Source organism: Catharus ustulatus, chromosome 6, assembly GCF_009819885.2.
Source record: "Catharus ustulatus isolate bCatUst1 chromosome 6, bCatUst1.pri.v2, whole genome shotgun sequence".
In the NCBI taxonomy this organism is placed as follows: domain Eukaryota; kingdom Metazoa; phylum Chordata; class Aves; order Passeriformes; family Turdidae; genus Catharus; species Catharus ustulatus.
Window position 1 is genome coordinate 32,238,172 of NC_046226.1, and position 13,682 is coordinate 32,251,853.

At 33.7% G+C, this 13,682-nt stretch overlaps 1 protein-coding gene across 16 annotated transcripts in view; it reads left to right on the forward strand.

Moving 5' to 3' along the window:
• The window catches only part of RYR3 (ryanodine receptor 3), a 200,352-nt gene that overhangs the window by 160,793 nt on the left and 25,877 nt on the right, over positions 1-13,682 (forward strand). For 7 of the 16 annotated variants that reach the window (XM_033062285.2, XM_042779380.1, XM_033062293.2 and 4 more), the window contains 12 exons: positions 814-945; positions 1,798-1,910; positions 5,809-5,905; positions 7,469-7,578; positions 8,374-8,425; positions 9,125-9,175; positions 9,450-9,549; positions 9,756-9,835; positions 10,186-10,262; positions 12,464-12,537; positions 12,772-12,789; positions 13,279-13,359. In XM_033062285.2, the coding sequence (XP_032918176.1) occupies positions 814-945; positions 1,798-1,910; positions 5,809-5,905; positions 7,469-7,578; positions 8,374-8,425; positions 9,125-9,175; positions 9,450-9,549; positions 9,756-9,835; positions 10,186-10,262; positions 12,464-12,537; positions 12,772-12,789; positions 13,279-13,359 (985 nt within the window). Of the gene's footprint in view, positions 1-813; positions 946-1,797; positions 1,911-4,637; positions 4,738-5,808; positions 5,906-7,468; positions 7,579-8,373; positions 8,426-9,124; positions 9,176-9,449; positions 9,550-9,755; positions 9,836-10,185; positions 10,263-12,463; positions 12,538-12,771; positions 12,790-13,278; positions 13,360-13,682 lie in introns of all 16 variants that reach the window. The other 9 variants (XM_033062284.2, XM_033062290.2, XM_033062292.2 and 6 more) reach the window with 3 other exon arrangements.

Consider the following 13,682-nt stretch of genomic DNA (forward strand, 5'->3'; position numbering starts at 1 on the left):
TCAAATAAGAAAATAAAATTGAAACTCTATTACTTCAAATTTTCTTCTTGAATTCAGCTTTCACTACTGATTAAATTAGGTATTTCTAAGAATACATACATTTTAAAATGATTATAATAAAATATTAAAAACTTGCATCATCTTAGCACTTGTGAGTTTTACAAGACATTTATATTTCTATAATTCATAAGCCAAATACACTGTCAAAGGTAATACCAATATGGAGTCTTCATCATTCTGTAAATTAAAAATAATTTAGATAATTTCCTACAGTGTTTGAACACAAAAAGAGTAACTTACTTATCTGACATTGAAGTTGACTGTCTATTTGCTATAAATTTTTGCTTGCATACATCTAAAATGGACACAAGAAGTAATTTAATGTAGTTTTCTTATTTCTGTGTTGCAAGAAAAACAAAAAACAAAAAGCGAAACTTTGGCTGTAACTCTTCACCTTCTGAAACTCCAACCGTCTTCTCCAGAGTCCAAAAAAACAGCTTTAAAATCATAGTACAAAGGTTCTGCAAATTAAACTCAATCCCAGTACTAAATCTGCTTCTTTATTTTTAATGGAATTAAGTGGAATAAATAAGTTGCAGTGCACTTTATTTAGTTTCATAAAATAAAAATACAGAACCTTGCTTAGGAATTGAGATCAATTGCCCAATCATATATAGAATGAATGTCACTTTTTTGATCAGCTAGCAGATATTAATTTGGTCTGAAAGGGGACAGAAATTGGGAGTAGAAGTGGTGTTGGCAAATTCAGTGCCTTCATTCAGCAGTTTACTAATGAAATGTGTTGGGTTTCAGTCTGATGATCCAGCAGTGAAATGGCAGCTAAATCTGTATAAAGATATTTTAAAGAGTGATGGACCTACTGACCCTGAGAAAAATGTGGAACGTGTGCAGAGGATATCAGCTGCTCTGTATCATCTGGAGCAGGTAAAAAACCAAATATCTACACTGTGTTCATTTTAAAAAACCTGAGATTTTTCCTTGCAGAGATTATTTCAGGTACATTGACTGTCATCATTAAAGTGTCTAGATAAAACATAGGGTTTTGTACATGTGTGCATGCAAGCACATATGCACATACAGATATGTAAATATGCAAAATTTTTGAAGTCATCTGTTGAAGTGCCTCCATTTACCTGCAGGGAAAATTCAGGATACATTTCTGCAAAACTGCATGAACAGTTACAAGAAGTATAAAACACAAATCATCTCCATGCAGTAGCTGAAAACCTAGTGGGTTTAGGTTGCTTTCACACTGTTTTTTTAATATACTCGGTTTAGCCTGTCTCCTATTTCGCATCATAGGATGCTGTAACAACAGTTGAGTTGCTTGCCTGTTCATCCAAACCATGCAGTTTAAATACAGAAAGGCATTTGTACTCTTCCTACATTTGTACATTTGCACTTCTTAACCTACATAAAGTTAATCCATTCCATTTACAAATGATATAGCATAGAAATGCGTTCACATTAGTAACTGAATATGCATTGCTGGAAACAGACAAAATAACAATTTTTTGAAATTTACCAAGTAGTCCCACACACGAGGTATTCTGGCATCTTGAGCTTGCCTAAATTAATTAAGAGATTTCTGTATAGAAGGCCTCCAGTAATTTTCCTTATTAATTAAAAAGTCCCAAAAGAACATTTTTTTCAGATGATGCAGAGCATTGGTAACATTTTCTACTTAGCTAACTAGCTAGCCATTAGTTGAATAGAAAATTATGGATGAAAGTTGAAAAGTCTCCATTGCACATACTAGAAGATATTTTCCTATAGGTTGAACAACCACTGAGATCAAAAAAAGCTGTTTGGCACAAACTCCTGTCAAAGCAACGCAAAAGGGCTGTTGTTGCATGTTTCAGAATGGCACCACTATACAACCTGCCAAGGTAAGTGGCTGAAAGGTTCATTTCTTCAGAACTTTTGTTTGCATTGTTTTCTGAGTGCAAAACTGCTTGTGTGTTTACCTATGTGTTTGTTGATTGTTAAGTGTATGCAATTTTAAGAGACAAGAATTGATTAGTCATCAGCTAATTCCTCACAGTAGCAAAACAGTCATCTTATGACAAACAACCTGAGTAGAAAAACACCGTAAGAATTACATGCTTCATTTTTGTTATTCTGTATAGTTCCTCAACTTATCCGTGAAACTCGTTAAGATGTTGCTGTTTCTGTCCATTTTTTGCCTCTGATTGGTTGTTCTTTTTGCTCTTTATTCTCCCGTGTTTTCATTATTTTCTTCTTTTTATTTTTTCTTTTTCTTTTTTTCCCTTTTTAAATTTAATTTTGTACGGCTCTTCCTCTTCTCTTGCATGAACACTTCATGCTCTGTAGCTTGTCTGGGCCGATCTTAAGCTACTACATCAGAATGTTATATGAATTAAAGTGACTATTGAGCAGTGCAGAGAGCACTGCAGAATGATATTTTAATCTTCTATGTTACTCTGCTTCTTATTCCAGTTGAATGTAAACACCACAAAGTCCAAGATAAAATGCATCCTGTGCCTGGATCCATCTACTGCTTTAAGCAGAATATTAAGATAAATGGCACTGGAGTAATTTCCTTTAGTCTTTTTCTTCTCAAAAAATCTGTTTTATTCAGATAGAGGTTAAGCACTTTAATTAGGTTTGCTTCTCACTTTCTGAAATTTTTCACTCTTTGTGTTTAATACTATTATTCCGAGATTTTTGGCAAAGTATTTAATGAAGAGTTGTGTCGGATTTTTTAATGCCTTTACTAAAGCAAATTTACACACTTGGTGTAAAGATCTTTAGCTAAAGCTCTGTAGCTGTGCCAGTAACACGCTGGAGGAATATTAGATTTGCACAGAACAAATAAAAAGCGAGTTTCTACCATAAAAAGCACACAACCTTCCTTGACAAAATGAGTAGTTCTAGACTATAGTAACTTCTCCATGTTCTCATGCTACCACCAGGCTGTCTTTAAAGACCAGAGAAATGGAGAGCATTAAATACAACATAACAAACCAGCCACTATGAACCCTTCCATCTTTGAGAGCTGTTTGGCAAAGCAAGAGCAAGTGGTATGAAGAAATACCATTTCAGTACAACTTTTTTGTGAGCAAGGTTTTTTCTACAACCATATTCTGCCTTTGTAAATTCTTAAAGTGTTCAGCACCCAAATCTTAAAAGGGCTCATCTTTTTTTTTTTCCTTAAAAAGCACCCATTTTTATTTTTTATATTTGAGGCTGATGGAAGACTTGCCAAGAGATGAAGTCGGTTATGAATCTTTAAATTCTTTACTCCTTTTTTCCAATAGGATATTAAATAACATCATTTTGAAATGGAACATTTACATTATTTGTAATTTTTAAAAAATCTTTTTGTGTTAAAAACATTTATTGAACTTCTTCTTCTCAAACTTTATGGTAGATTTTGGGGAGCAGTTTACTCCTAATTTGAATATGAGGCAAATTTGTCCAGCTATTTATTTTTATAGTTGCTAAAATGAACTCTGATAAAACTATTTTTGTCAATTAATTGTACTTTCTGCACATCAAAGCAGACAGAAGTGAAAAAACAGTTTGAACTTAAAATCCTAAAGTTGTGGAACAGTTTGGGTTGGAGTGGACCTTTAAAGGTCATCTATTCCAATCCTGCTGCCATGAGCAAACTTCCAGGTATATTTCTCAATCGATAGGTGAAAACCAAAGTTTTAAGGTTCACTAGCTTTTTTCCTAGATAAATGATAGGATTCTGACAGGAAAATAAGGCTATCAAACTATTATAACAATCTCCATCATCTAAATTGACAGTGTTGCTCAGACATGTCTGAACCCTAGGGAGATTATTTCAAGTGGGGTATGATTAAATCTTGTAGCTATTTAAATCTCTTTGATCCAGAGTTTAAAATGCAGCTCTCTATCTTGTCTATTTTCTCATTTTAGTTGCAACTTTGTGTTAGTTCTAACTTTGATGCTAGAATCAGTTAATTTAAAGGGCAGTAAACAATTATTATGGTAGAAAGGATAAATCTCCAGTAAATAATCAACTTACTCTTTTGAAAATTTTCCAGATATTAAGATGGCTTTCAGTATAGCTTAATTTTAGTCTCAGAGCTTAAGGTAATTTTCTACAAAACTCACTCATATGTCTATCAGTTTTTAGGAATTTCAGTAAGATATTTCAGAAATGGACATGTCTATTGATATGAAGGTGTTTGTTAAATCACAGAAAAATTACTTTAACTTCTACCATAAATATTCCAAGAACTGCCTTTGATGAAAAGTGCCTGTAGAAAAAAAAATAGCTGTATTCTTTTTTAAAAATTGTATTTTTGAAAGAATTAAATATCATTTAAATTAGGAAGTACTAATTCTTCATGTTCTGTGTTTGTTGAATGTACATGGCTTCGAAAAAGTGTCTTATGTGATAAGTGTTTTCTCTGAGATGTGTCTATTTATGTTTGATGTTTTAAGGAAATTAATTTTTTAAAAACTTTGTCTTACTGTCTGTCATCTGTATATGCACATAGATACAGCAAAGTTGTACATGGCAGTTTTTCAAACACGGTTTACAAATACATTCTTTCTGACTACTTTATTGAATTTAACTTGTGCTTTTCTTCAATGAAAACCTATATGCTTTTCTTCAGACACAAAATTAGCAATTTCTTCCTGAGCACCTTTCAACGTGTTTGGCTGGAAAAAGTACATGAAAAAACTCAGTATGACAGGCTTATACTCAAGTTAACGGTAATGTAACTTGTGGAGAGCCTCTTGCTTATGCGCCCACTTCTTCCTTCCCAGCCATGATTTGATATTATCATAAAAACATGAATTTGTACAATTTTCAGAGGGGATTCTGATTGGTCAGTTTTTTGAAATTTGGTAATAAAACAGCACCAGTGTCAGCAAGTGAGCCTAAAGTGTTGACTCAATGGCTATTCTATTGCAAAATACTGATTCCTGCGCACAGTGTATTTAAAAGGTATTTAATGGGATAAATACAGCGAATTTTTATAGCTTTTTTTGTGACAACAGATAAAAGTAAATTTAAAAGCTGCATGAACAGCCTTTCTAATCTCCTGTAGTGCAGCTCAGAAAAACATTTTCCACCAAAATAGTGTAAAGAGGGAATTATTTTGCCATTATTATGTATAGTTTTATTGCCATGAGCTGTATTTTCTGTGGAAAGTTAAATTAAATAAATAATGTACAGTAGCAATTAATATCACTTAGAGTTTTCTAAAATTGCTCATTTTATAGAGCAGGTTTTGTATATTTCTAATGCAACTTCTTTGAGGACATGCTAATAGTGCTCTGATTTGGAACTGGAAGACAAGAAGCTGAGGTTAGGCTTCTTTCTGTGGAAGAAGGCAGTGATTGTCTGATTGATGTTATGCTGGAAAGCACTTGATAATTATTTTGGTGTTGATGGCCAGTGTCTACTGTCTTGATGTCCTAAATCTAGTAATTTAGATTTACACCTTGCAGATGTAAACCCCACTCACTCATTCTCAGTCTGTTTAAGTGTGTGTTTTTCTCATGCTTGCATTAAGGTATCAGTCCTGCAGTTTCATGTATATTGTATTTTAGGCCTCAGCCTTCAAAATAAAAAGTAATGTATACATATGTGTATGAAGTAAGTGTTCAAAAGTACCTGCAGATGTGTCACTGAATGTTAGTTGTATTTTGCATTTTGTTTCACTGACCAATCAGAGGATCAGAATTGTACAAATATGTATCCTTACTAACCATTAACCATCTGAGCTGTTATACTCTGTTCCGTTACCCCTCTTGATCTCACTTTCACAACCCCCCCAGGCACCGTTCTATTAACCTCTTCCTCAATGGCTATCAGAACTTTTGGATAGAAACAGAGGAATATTCATTTGAGGAGAAACTAGTTCAGGATTTGGCTGTAAGTACTGACATAATTGGGCATATATTTCAATGCCCACTTCAGTGTGTATTCTATGTATCTATTATAAACTATATTTAATTTTTGTGTACTGTTTGCATAAACTTATAAAATATTAATCCTTATGCTTCAGACCATAAGGTCATTTTCTGCTGTGGTCAAAAAGACATTTATCCTGTGATGCACACTGAAGTGCATTAAGGTGATTTATACCTTTGGATGAGTTATGTGATACTCATTCTTGGGAACAGAAATTGATTAGGTGACCAGTCAAACTATTTTTGTCATTATGGTAATCCCTATGTTTGTATATATTATTTACTCAGGGTTTTTTTAAGCTTGACATTATTGATCCTTTTCCCTTTCAAAAATTTTTATGCATAATTAATTTTAGCCTTTTCAGCTTTGATACAAATTAATTTTGCTGTTTTCCTTTTTGATGCATCATAAGGAAAAGTAAATGCATGCAGCCATATTCAACAAAAATGTAGTTTATGTGTGCACTTGATGAAAGTAATTCATAAACTTCAGGATTTTTGTAGTGAACATTAATTCAGAATGCCTACTGCTCTTCCCTCGGTGTAGTTAGCTTGTCAAAAACACCTCCAAGGAGCTTATCTCCACAGCCTCTAAACACCATGAAAGTTAATATACAGCTTCATGGATCACATGCAGATGCATCAGGAAGCGCTTCAGTGTTAGCAAAAACAGTCATGTAGCGCTTTTTAAAGACCCATTACACTTGATATTGTAGAGGCATGGAATGGTTTGGGTTGGAAGGGACCATAGGGATCATCTAGATCCAACCCCCGTGCCATGGATGCTCTGGATAATTCATGGTCAGTCTCTGTCTGACTTTGTTGCTTCTTGCTAAAGGAAAGAATGAGGCCATTAATCAAAGCAGTGCCTGCAATTCTTTCAGATTTCCTAGAGAAGTAAATTGAACTTCTGTGATTACAATTATTACTGTAATTACAATAAATTACAATAAGTAGAAACAATATGAAGGTGTGATAAGGTAAGCATAATAATGTCATCTTTGCCAGTTCTAACTTTGTTAATATTTTTAACTGCCAAAAAATGTTGAAGTTTACAATAATGAGCATTAATTGAACCAAGGTTACTTAGAAATGGTATATGAAAATACTGTAGCTAACATTGTCTGAATTGAATGCATCTGATGATGTTATTAAAAATTATTCCCATATTCTACTATGAAATATTTGAGCTAGAACTTCCTTTCAATTCAGGTCAACTGGAGATGCATGATTTCTCTTGAATAAGGCTTCCCCAAGACTTTCCCAGTCTCATTCTCAGTACCTTGCAAATGAGACACTTCTAAAGTTACGAAAAACATGAATAAAAATCATATACTCTTATCTCTTCTGAGTCACACAGACACATAGTGTTTCGGATTGTGCTGTAAACTCCTGAATAAGCGAAATACAGGCAGTTAATACAACTTGGATAGAATAAAATTACTGAAATCCTTTCCTAAGCTTGGTTACTGAATTTTTTTCTTGCTTGTGAAGCTTAACTTTTATATCCTAAATCTTGAGACAGACATCTCCAAAAAAAGATGAAGAGGAAGAAGAAGAGACTGAGAAAAACCATCCTGATCCACTTCATCAGATTATCCTCTATTTTAGTCGCAGTGCTCTTACAGACAGAAGGTAAAAGAGCTGAGTAGACAAGCCCATTGAGTAAAAGCACTGAATTTTTAGTAACATTGCCAAAGTTATTTAACACAAGTGTAGTTCATTATCGTATATGATGAATCCCTTTTTTCCCTCTCAGTTTCATTAGAGTGTTCATGTATTTAAACTCAGTATAACCTTTACATTGAGATAAATATTGACTATTTTTGACATTTTAAAAGCTTGGTAAATACCTAGTGCAGAAATGATTGAGCATGACTTCTCACAGAAACACAAATTCAACAGGAATTGCAGCTTTAATCAGAGCACCTTGCCCTGATCTCTCCTGGTAATAGATGTGTGTTCTTGGTTTTGGTATTTAGTACATTTCACTCAGTGAGTCAGAAAAGGTTTTGTTTACGTTTATGAATCTCATTGCCAGTTTCTGTTTTGACTTTAGATTGTTGATTAGAATAGTTAGAATTAGATTTTTATGAGTACTCCAGAGTTTCATGTACTTTTTCTGTATGATGAATGAAGTCATGCTATCTGACAGTTATAATTACTCTGGCTTTTACCTCCATATTACTTTTCTGCACCTTCAGCAGCCAGTGATGTCTCAACATGACTGAGTGCACTAATATACCTTTAAATTAAGCAAGAACTTAGAGACTTGGATTTTGCTAAGTCATTCATGACACAATTTTCAAGTTTAATAGCTTTTCAAGTAAACTACTTAAACAAAATACCCTCTAATAAAAAACATAGGCATATGACATCTTTATATTGCTACATCATAAAATAATTTAAAATATTTTTTACTCTTGACAGCAATCTAGAACACGATCCTCTATATATTGCCTATTCTGCCATGATGGCAAAAGTAAGTACATAATTTCAAGCTTCATCCTTCACTGCATTTAGGTTCTTCCCATTAATTTTAGATACTTCTTAAAACTTTTTTTTCTGTTTTTTCCATGGACTGCTTGATACTAGTAACTTCTGTATTTTTAATGAAGCAAATGCTATTCAGAGTTTCACATACATGCATAATGAGAAATTTCCTATGTTAAAACAATGGTGTAAAATTCCAGTAGGTGCCATCCTGTTCCTTTCACTTGGCACTTCTTTTTTTTTTTTGCATATGATTAACCCATGAGCAGTTTAAACCCATTAGTTATCTTTATTCTTTGGCTAATTATTTTTGAATTAATTGTTTAAGTATGTCAAAGATAAGGCATTTTTCGCAATATATTGATTACAGCTGACTCATGATGAGAGCTTGACTGTGAAGAGAAATATCATGGATATACAGATAAACACAAGACTATATAGCCTGCAATTGCAGGGTGTGTATATAGTTGGATGAATACCCTGAAATACTCATCCATTAGGGAATATCAGCTTCTTAGTGTGGATGAGCACAAATATTTACAATTACAGGTCTTTAAAATTTTCTTAATACCTTTAGTAATTGCTTGAAAAAATTATTTGGCCATTTTTGTAGAAATACTGCAGCAAAAGTATGCATTATGTTTCTTAATCAGCAAGATCTTGTGATTTCTGTTTTTAACATAAAAAGAGCTGTCAGGAAGAAGAGGAGGGAGACGAAGAAAAAGAAAAGACATTTGAGGTGAGAGTTTAAATAACATTTCTTTTTCACAATCTAATTTTAAATATGTCCACTAGAATAAATGCAAAAATAGCATAACACATTGTGTGTTGAATAAAGTGAGGTGGCTTACTAGGCTATTCATATGAAAGAAAGATGGGGGGTTTGAAGCTTTGGAGTCAACACATGGATTTTGGAGGCAGATGGTCTTCAACAACTACAGTTCTCTGTCGTCCTATTTTTCCTGGATCCATTTCAATCTGTGCTCTGTTCACATTTTTGCTCCCAAACCCAGGAGAAAGAAATGGAAAAACAGAGAACTCTCTACCAGCAAGCTCGCTTACACGATCGTGGAGCTGCTGAGATGGTTCTTCAGATGATCAGTGCAAGCAAAGGTAATGCTCTGTGATCTCTTTAGAGTATACACAGGTGTGCTATGCCATGATACCTATCATGTAATATCATATGCAGCTTCTGTATGACAGTTAATGAGGCAAAATAAATGTCAGTAACAACTGCACTAAGTAAAAGTTCCAGACTGCACTTCTGATGGAAGGGTTCATAACTGCAAGTTTTAAGGAGTGTATCCTTGTTCTGACAGGTCATACAGGACCCATGGTTGTTGAAACACTGAAACTTGGCATTGCTATTCTAAATGGTGGAAACACCACAGTTCAACAGGTAATGCTTTTCTAACTACTGTGAGTCTTGCTGCATAAATGAGGCAAATAATTTTTAGAGTTTTAGTTTCCTGTTGTTTAAATTAGTGTACTTAATTTTAAGCTGAACAGTGAATAAATATCAGTCTATTTTTGGTGCAAGAGCAATTTTTTTTTCCAGTAATTTGAATTTCAAGGAATTAATTAAGGAAGTTTTGAATTAATATAATTTCAATATCATTAATTATAAGGGTACTTATTACTTTTACTGTTTTATTTTGGTTATATTAATTAATAATTAATTTCTAATTATTATTTATTGTATTTTTTGTTAACATTGTATTTTTCCCTTCAAAAATATACAACGTTTAGAAAATGCTAGACTACCTGAAGGAGAAAAAAGATGATGGATTTTTTCAAAGCCTCTCTGGCTTGATGCAGTCCTGCAGGTAAAACCATAAATTGCATTATTACAGCTCCGTTTTATTCATGTTGGTGGCTTGTTGCTCAGTGCAGGTGGATGTGTTAGATTTAAATTAGAGGAGTCACAGGTTGCAGAACTCTTGTGGGGAGGTTTTGTGAAACACAGGAATAGCCTGTGTTAATCTTTTAGAGTATTCTTCCAAAGGAGAAAATAAAGCAAAAGGCTGCACATGCCTTTGAAGGCTTAGTTTGAAGAGGCAGAAAAGTAAAATATAATGACTCCTTTACTGATCCCTCAAGGTTTTTGTCTGGAAGGTTCCAAGGATGGAGAAAAGCCACCACTAAGGGAGAGACAGGCCAGTGGAGCTTTACTAAGCTTTCAGTTTCTGCACATTTCTGACAAATTGCGTAATCTCTGTCTCTTCTGAATCCTGCATATGTATCAGGTTTGTTACAGTTGGCATATGACCAGTGAGACTAGTAGCGAAACACTAATCTTAAAGAAATTAGGATTTTAGTTAAAAGTTAGAAGAAACTGGGCTTGAGATAGTTACCTGAAACTTCAATAATTGATTGCCTGTCAGTTTATGTTTGTTTAGCTGTGCTTACAATAGGAAAGGATGAAACTAGTAGTTAGGTCCAAAGAACACGAACAATTGCAATCAGAAACTCATTCTTTGCAAAACTGGAGTTGCCCCAAAAGCCATTTATATTGTCATTAATAGAAAAGGTCAGGGCGAGGAAGACTTGCCTTACTTCCTCCTTCTAAGACCCCCTCCCCATAAAAACGACCCCAGACTTAATTCAAGAAGCCAACCACGCATGCTTAATAGCCATTCAAGCTAATTACCATGGGAAGCAGGGCATGGGAGGGGCTGGTATTATGAATATGGATTTGTTTGAACCTTTTGTCAATAAATAGACTCTGTGACCACCTGTAATTTTGCAGTGCGTATTAGGGGGCTACCCCACGCTGCTGCCCAGCACTGAATAAACATACCCTTTCTAACTTTAAATTGTTAGAGAGTCTTTTGTCCGTCACAGTTGAGTATTGGTATTAGACCAATACTCATATTTTGGTAAATCAGTAGTCCATTCCCTTGATAAAGCAGTTCAAATTACTTAAGGTAAAGGACTGATGATTTTGCTGATGATTTTGATTTCTCTCATAGTAGACAAACTCCTTCTCTCAGCCTTTTAAAGAACCAGAAGGGTTCTGAAGGAGTAGACTGGGAATTAGAACTGGAGCAGCTGTATGAATAGAGAATAAAATGTGTAAGAAATGGTGACCTGCATTGCAGAAATAATTGCTGAATAGTTGCAACCTAATTATATAATATCTCCCTTGTAATATTTTCATTTACTTTAGCAGGGATTTGCTCAAACAGGCCCTGCTGTGATATTATTACCAACTGTATATATGTATTATTCAGGACTTCATTAGAAGAGGTATTGATAAAATCACTTGAACTTGATGAGAGAATGAAAATTATGCTTTAAGAAGTTCTTTTGGTTTTAATGATGTCACCAGATTGAATATGTGACTGCATTGCTATTTAACTGAACTAAAATTAGATAATGATAGAATTACATTGGATGGTTTGAACAAAAGTATTCTGACTGGGTGGTGAGAAGAATCATGATTTGTTATTCCATGTGCTAGCTATGCCAAGTTAACAGAATAAAATGCAGATATTACTGTCTTTTGGAAGATCTAGAACCTCTGATTACATTTCCGTCTTGTGCATATAGAATCAGAAATTCCCTACATCTTCTGAATAATATAACCATGAATAATATATGCATAAACAATATAATGAAAGTAATAGCAACAACTTAGTTGAAAACACTGTGAGAGAGAAACAATGGCAGTAGTTTCCTTTTGGTGGTAGCTTTAAATCAACGCCAAGAGTGATATTTCAGGCTTCTTTCCAACTCTTCATTTATACATGAAACTGTGAATAACATTATCAGGAGTGAAGTTAGGTAAGTGGTGAGACCTGACCTGAGACTCATTTTTTATCAGATTTGGACACTGCACCCTTATTTTCATCCAAGGCTCATTTATTTAATACAAGTATTAATGCATGTAGTAGTAGTAGTTCAAGAGTAGTTATTGAAGGCCTCTAGAAATTTTGCATAAGAAAATTATTTTCCATTGGTTACTATAGTTCTTTTTTCTGTTTGTGCTGTTTTGTTTTGTTGGCTTTTTTCCTTTAAATATAAGTGTTCTGGACTTGAATGCGTTTGAGAGACAGAATAAAGCAGAAGGCCTGGGAATGGTTACTGAAGAAGGAACTCGTAAGTAGAATGAAATTGATTCCAGTAGTGCTTCAAACATTATTTGTGCTTCCTTCTTTAACTAGAACTGTCATTTAGTGTGGCTTGAGGTTTCTGTTGTTAAACTTATAATAAGTTCTGAATGGGTTCTGAATATGGTTTTTTTACAATATCTTTAGCAATAATTTTTAAGAAAAATATTGTAACTTCCAATATTCTTATCTTGTATTCTTGTTATTTTTCTTTGATCCACAGTCATCGTTCGTGAGCGTGGTATGTTTGGGTTTACGGTTTTTGATACTATTGTTGCAAAAGTGTGTTGCAAATACAGAGAGAAATCTCTCATTGCATCTTCTCAGATATCTTTAGGTTTAGCTTTATGGTCTGCAGCAGGTTGTGTGTTTAGCTTGAATAAAGAGTTTGATGCTTATTTAAAAAGTGTCACTCATATTTAAGGCATGATTTTAGTTATAACTAACAATTTACTTATTAGATATATATCCTGTTGCCTTTTTTTTTCAAATTAGTGTTGTTTTTTTAACCATGGATGCATTGGAGTGCTAAATACTTTGGCTCTGCTTTTTCTGTCTCAGTTTTTCTTTTCATTATTATCAGTCTGTTTCTTTTAAATTGCTTTAACGCTTTTAAATACTGGTTCTTTTATTAAAATTCCAGTTTAAAAGGTTACTGTAAGATTATGTGTTCTGCATAAAATCAATCATAACAATTGTCACATAATCATTGTATTTATATATTTTGAAGGTGAAAAAGTCTTGCAGCATGATGAATTTACTCGAGATCTATTTAGATTTTTGCAACTTCTATGTGAAGGGCATAACAATGGTAAGAGAACTGAATGAATTTTGTAGAAAATGTGTGATGAGTCTGTTCCTTAACAGAGTAGAGTGGAACCAATTCTGGTGTTTTCCTCTAATGCCTTAAGTTTTCTGAGGGGAAACTGGCATAACAACAATTTGAACTGCAGAGTTCAATTTGATATTTTAAGTCTTCATTTAGTTTTGGTGTATAGCATATTACTAGTAAAGCTTGTTCCAAGTCATCTGGATAACAATTCTTCAGTTATATTTACATTGAAATCTGAAGTTCAATTTCTACCACATAAGCATCTGTATCCAACAAGATGCTGAAAAAGAAGGCATTCCCCA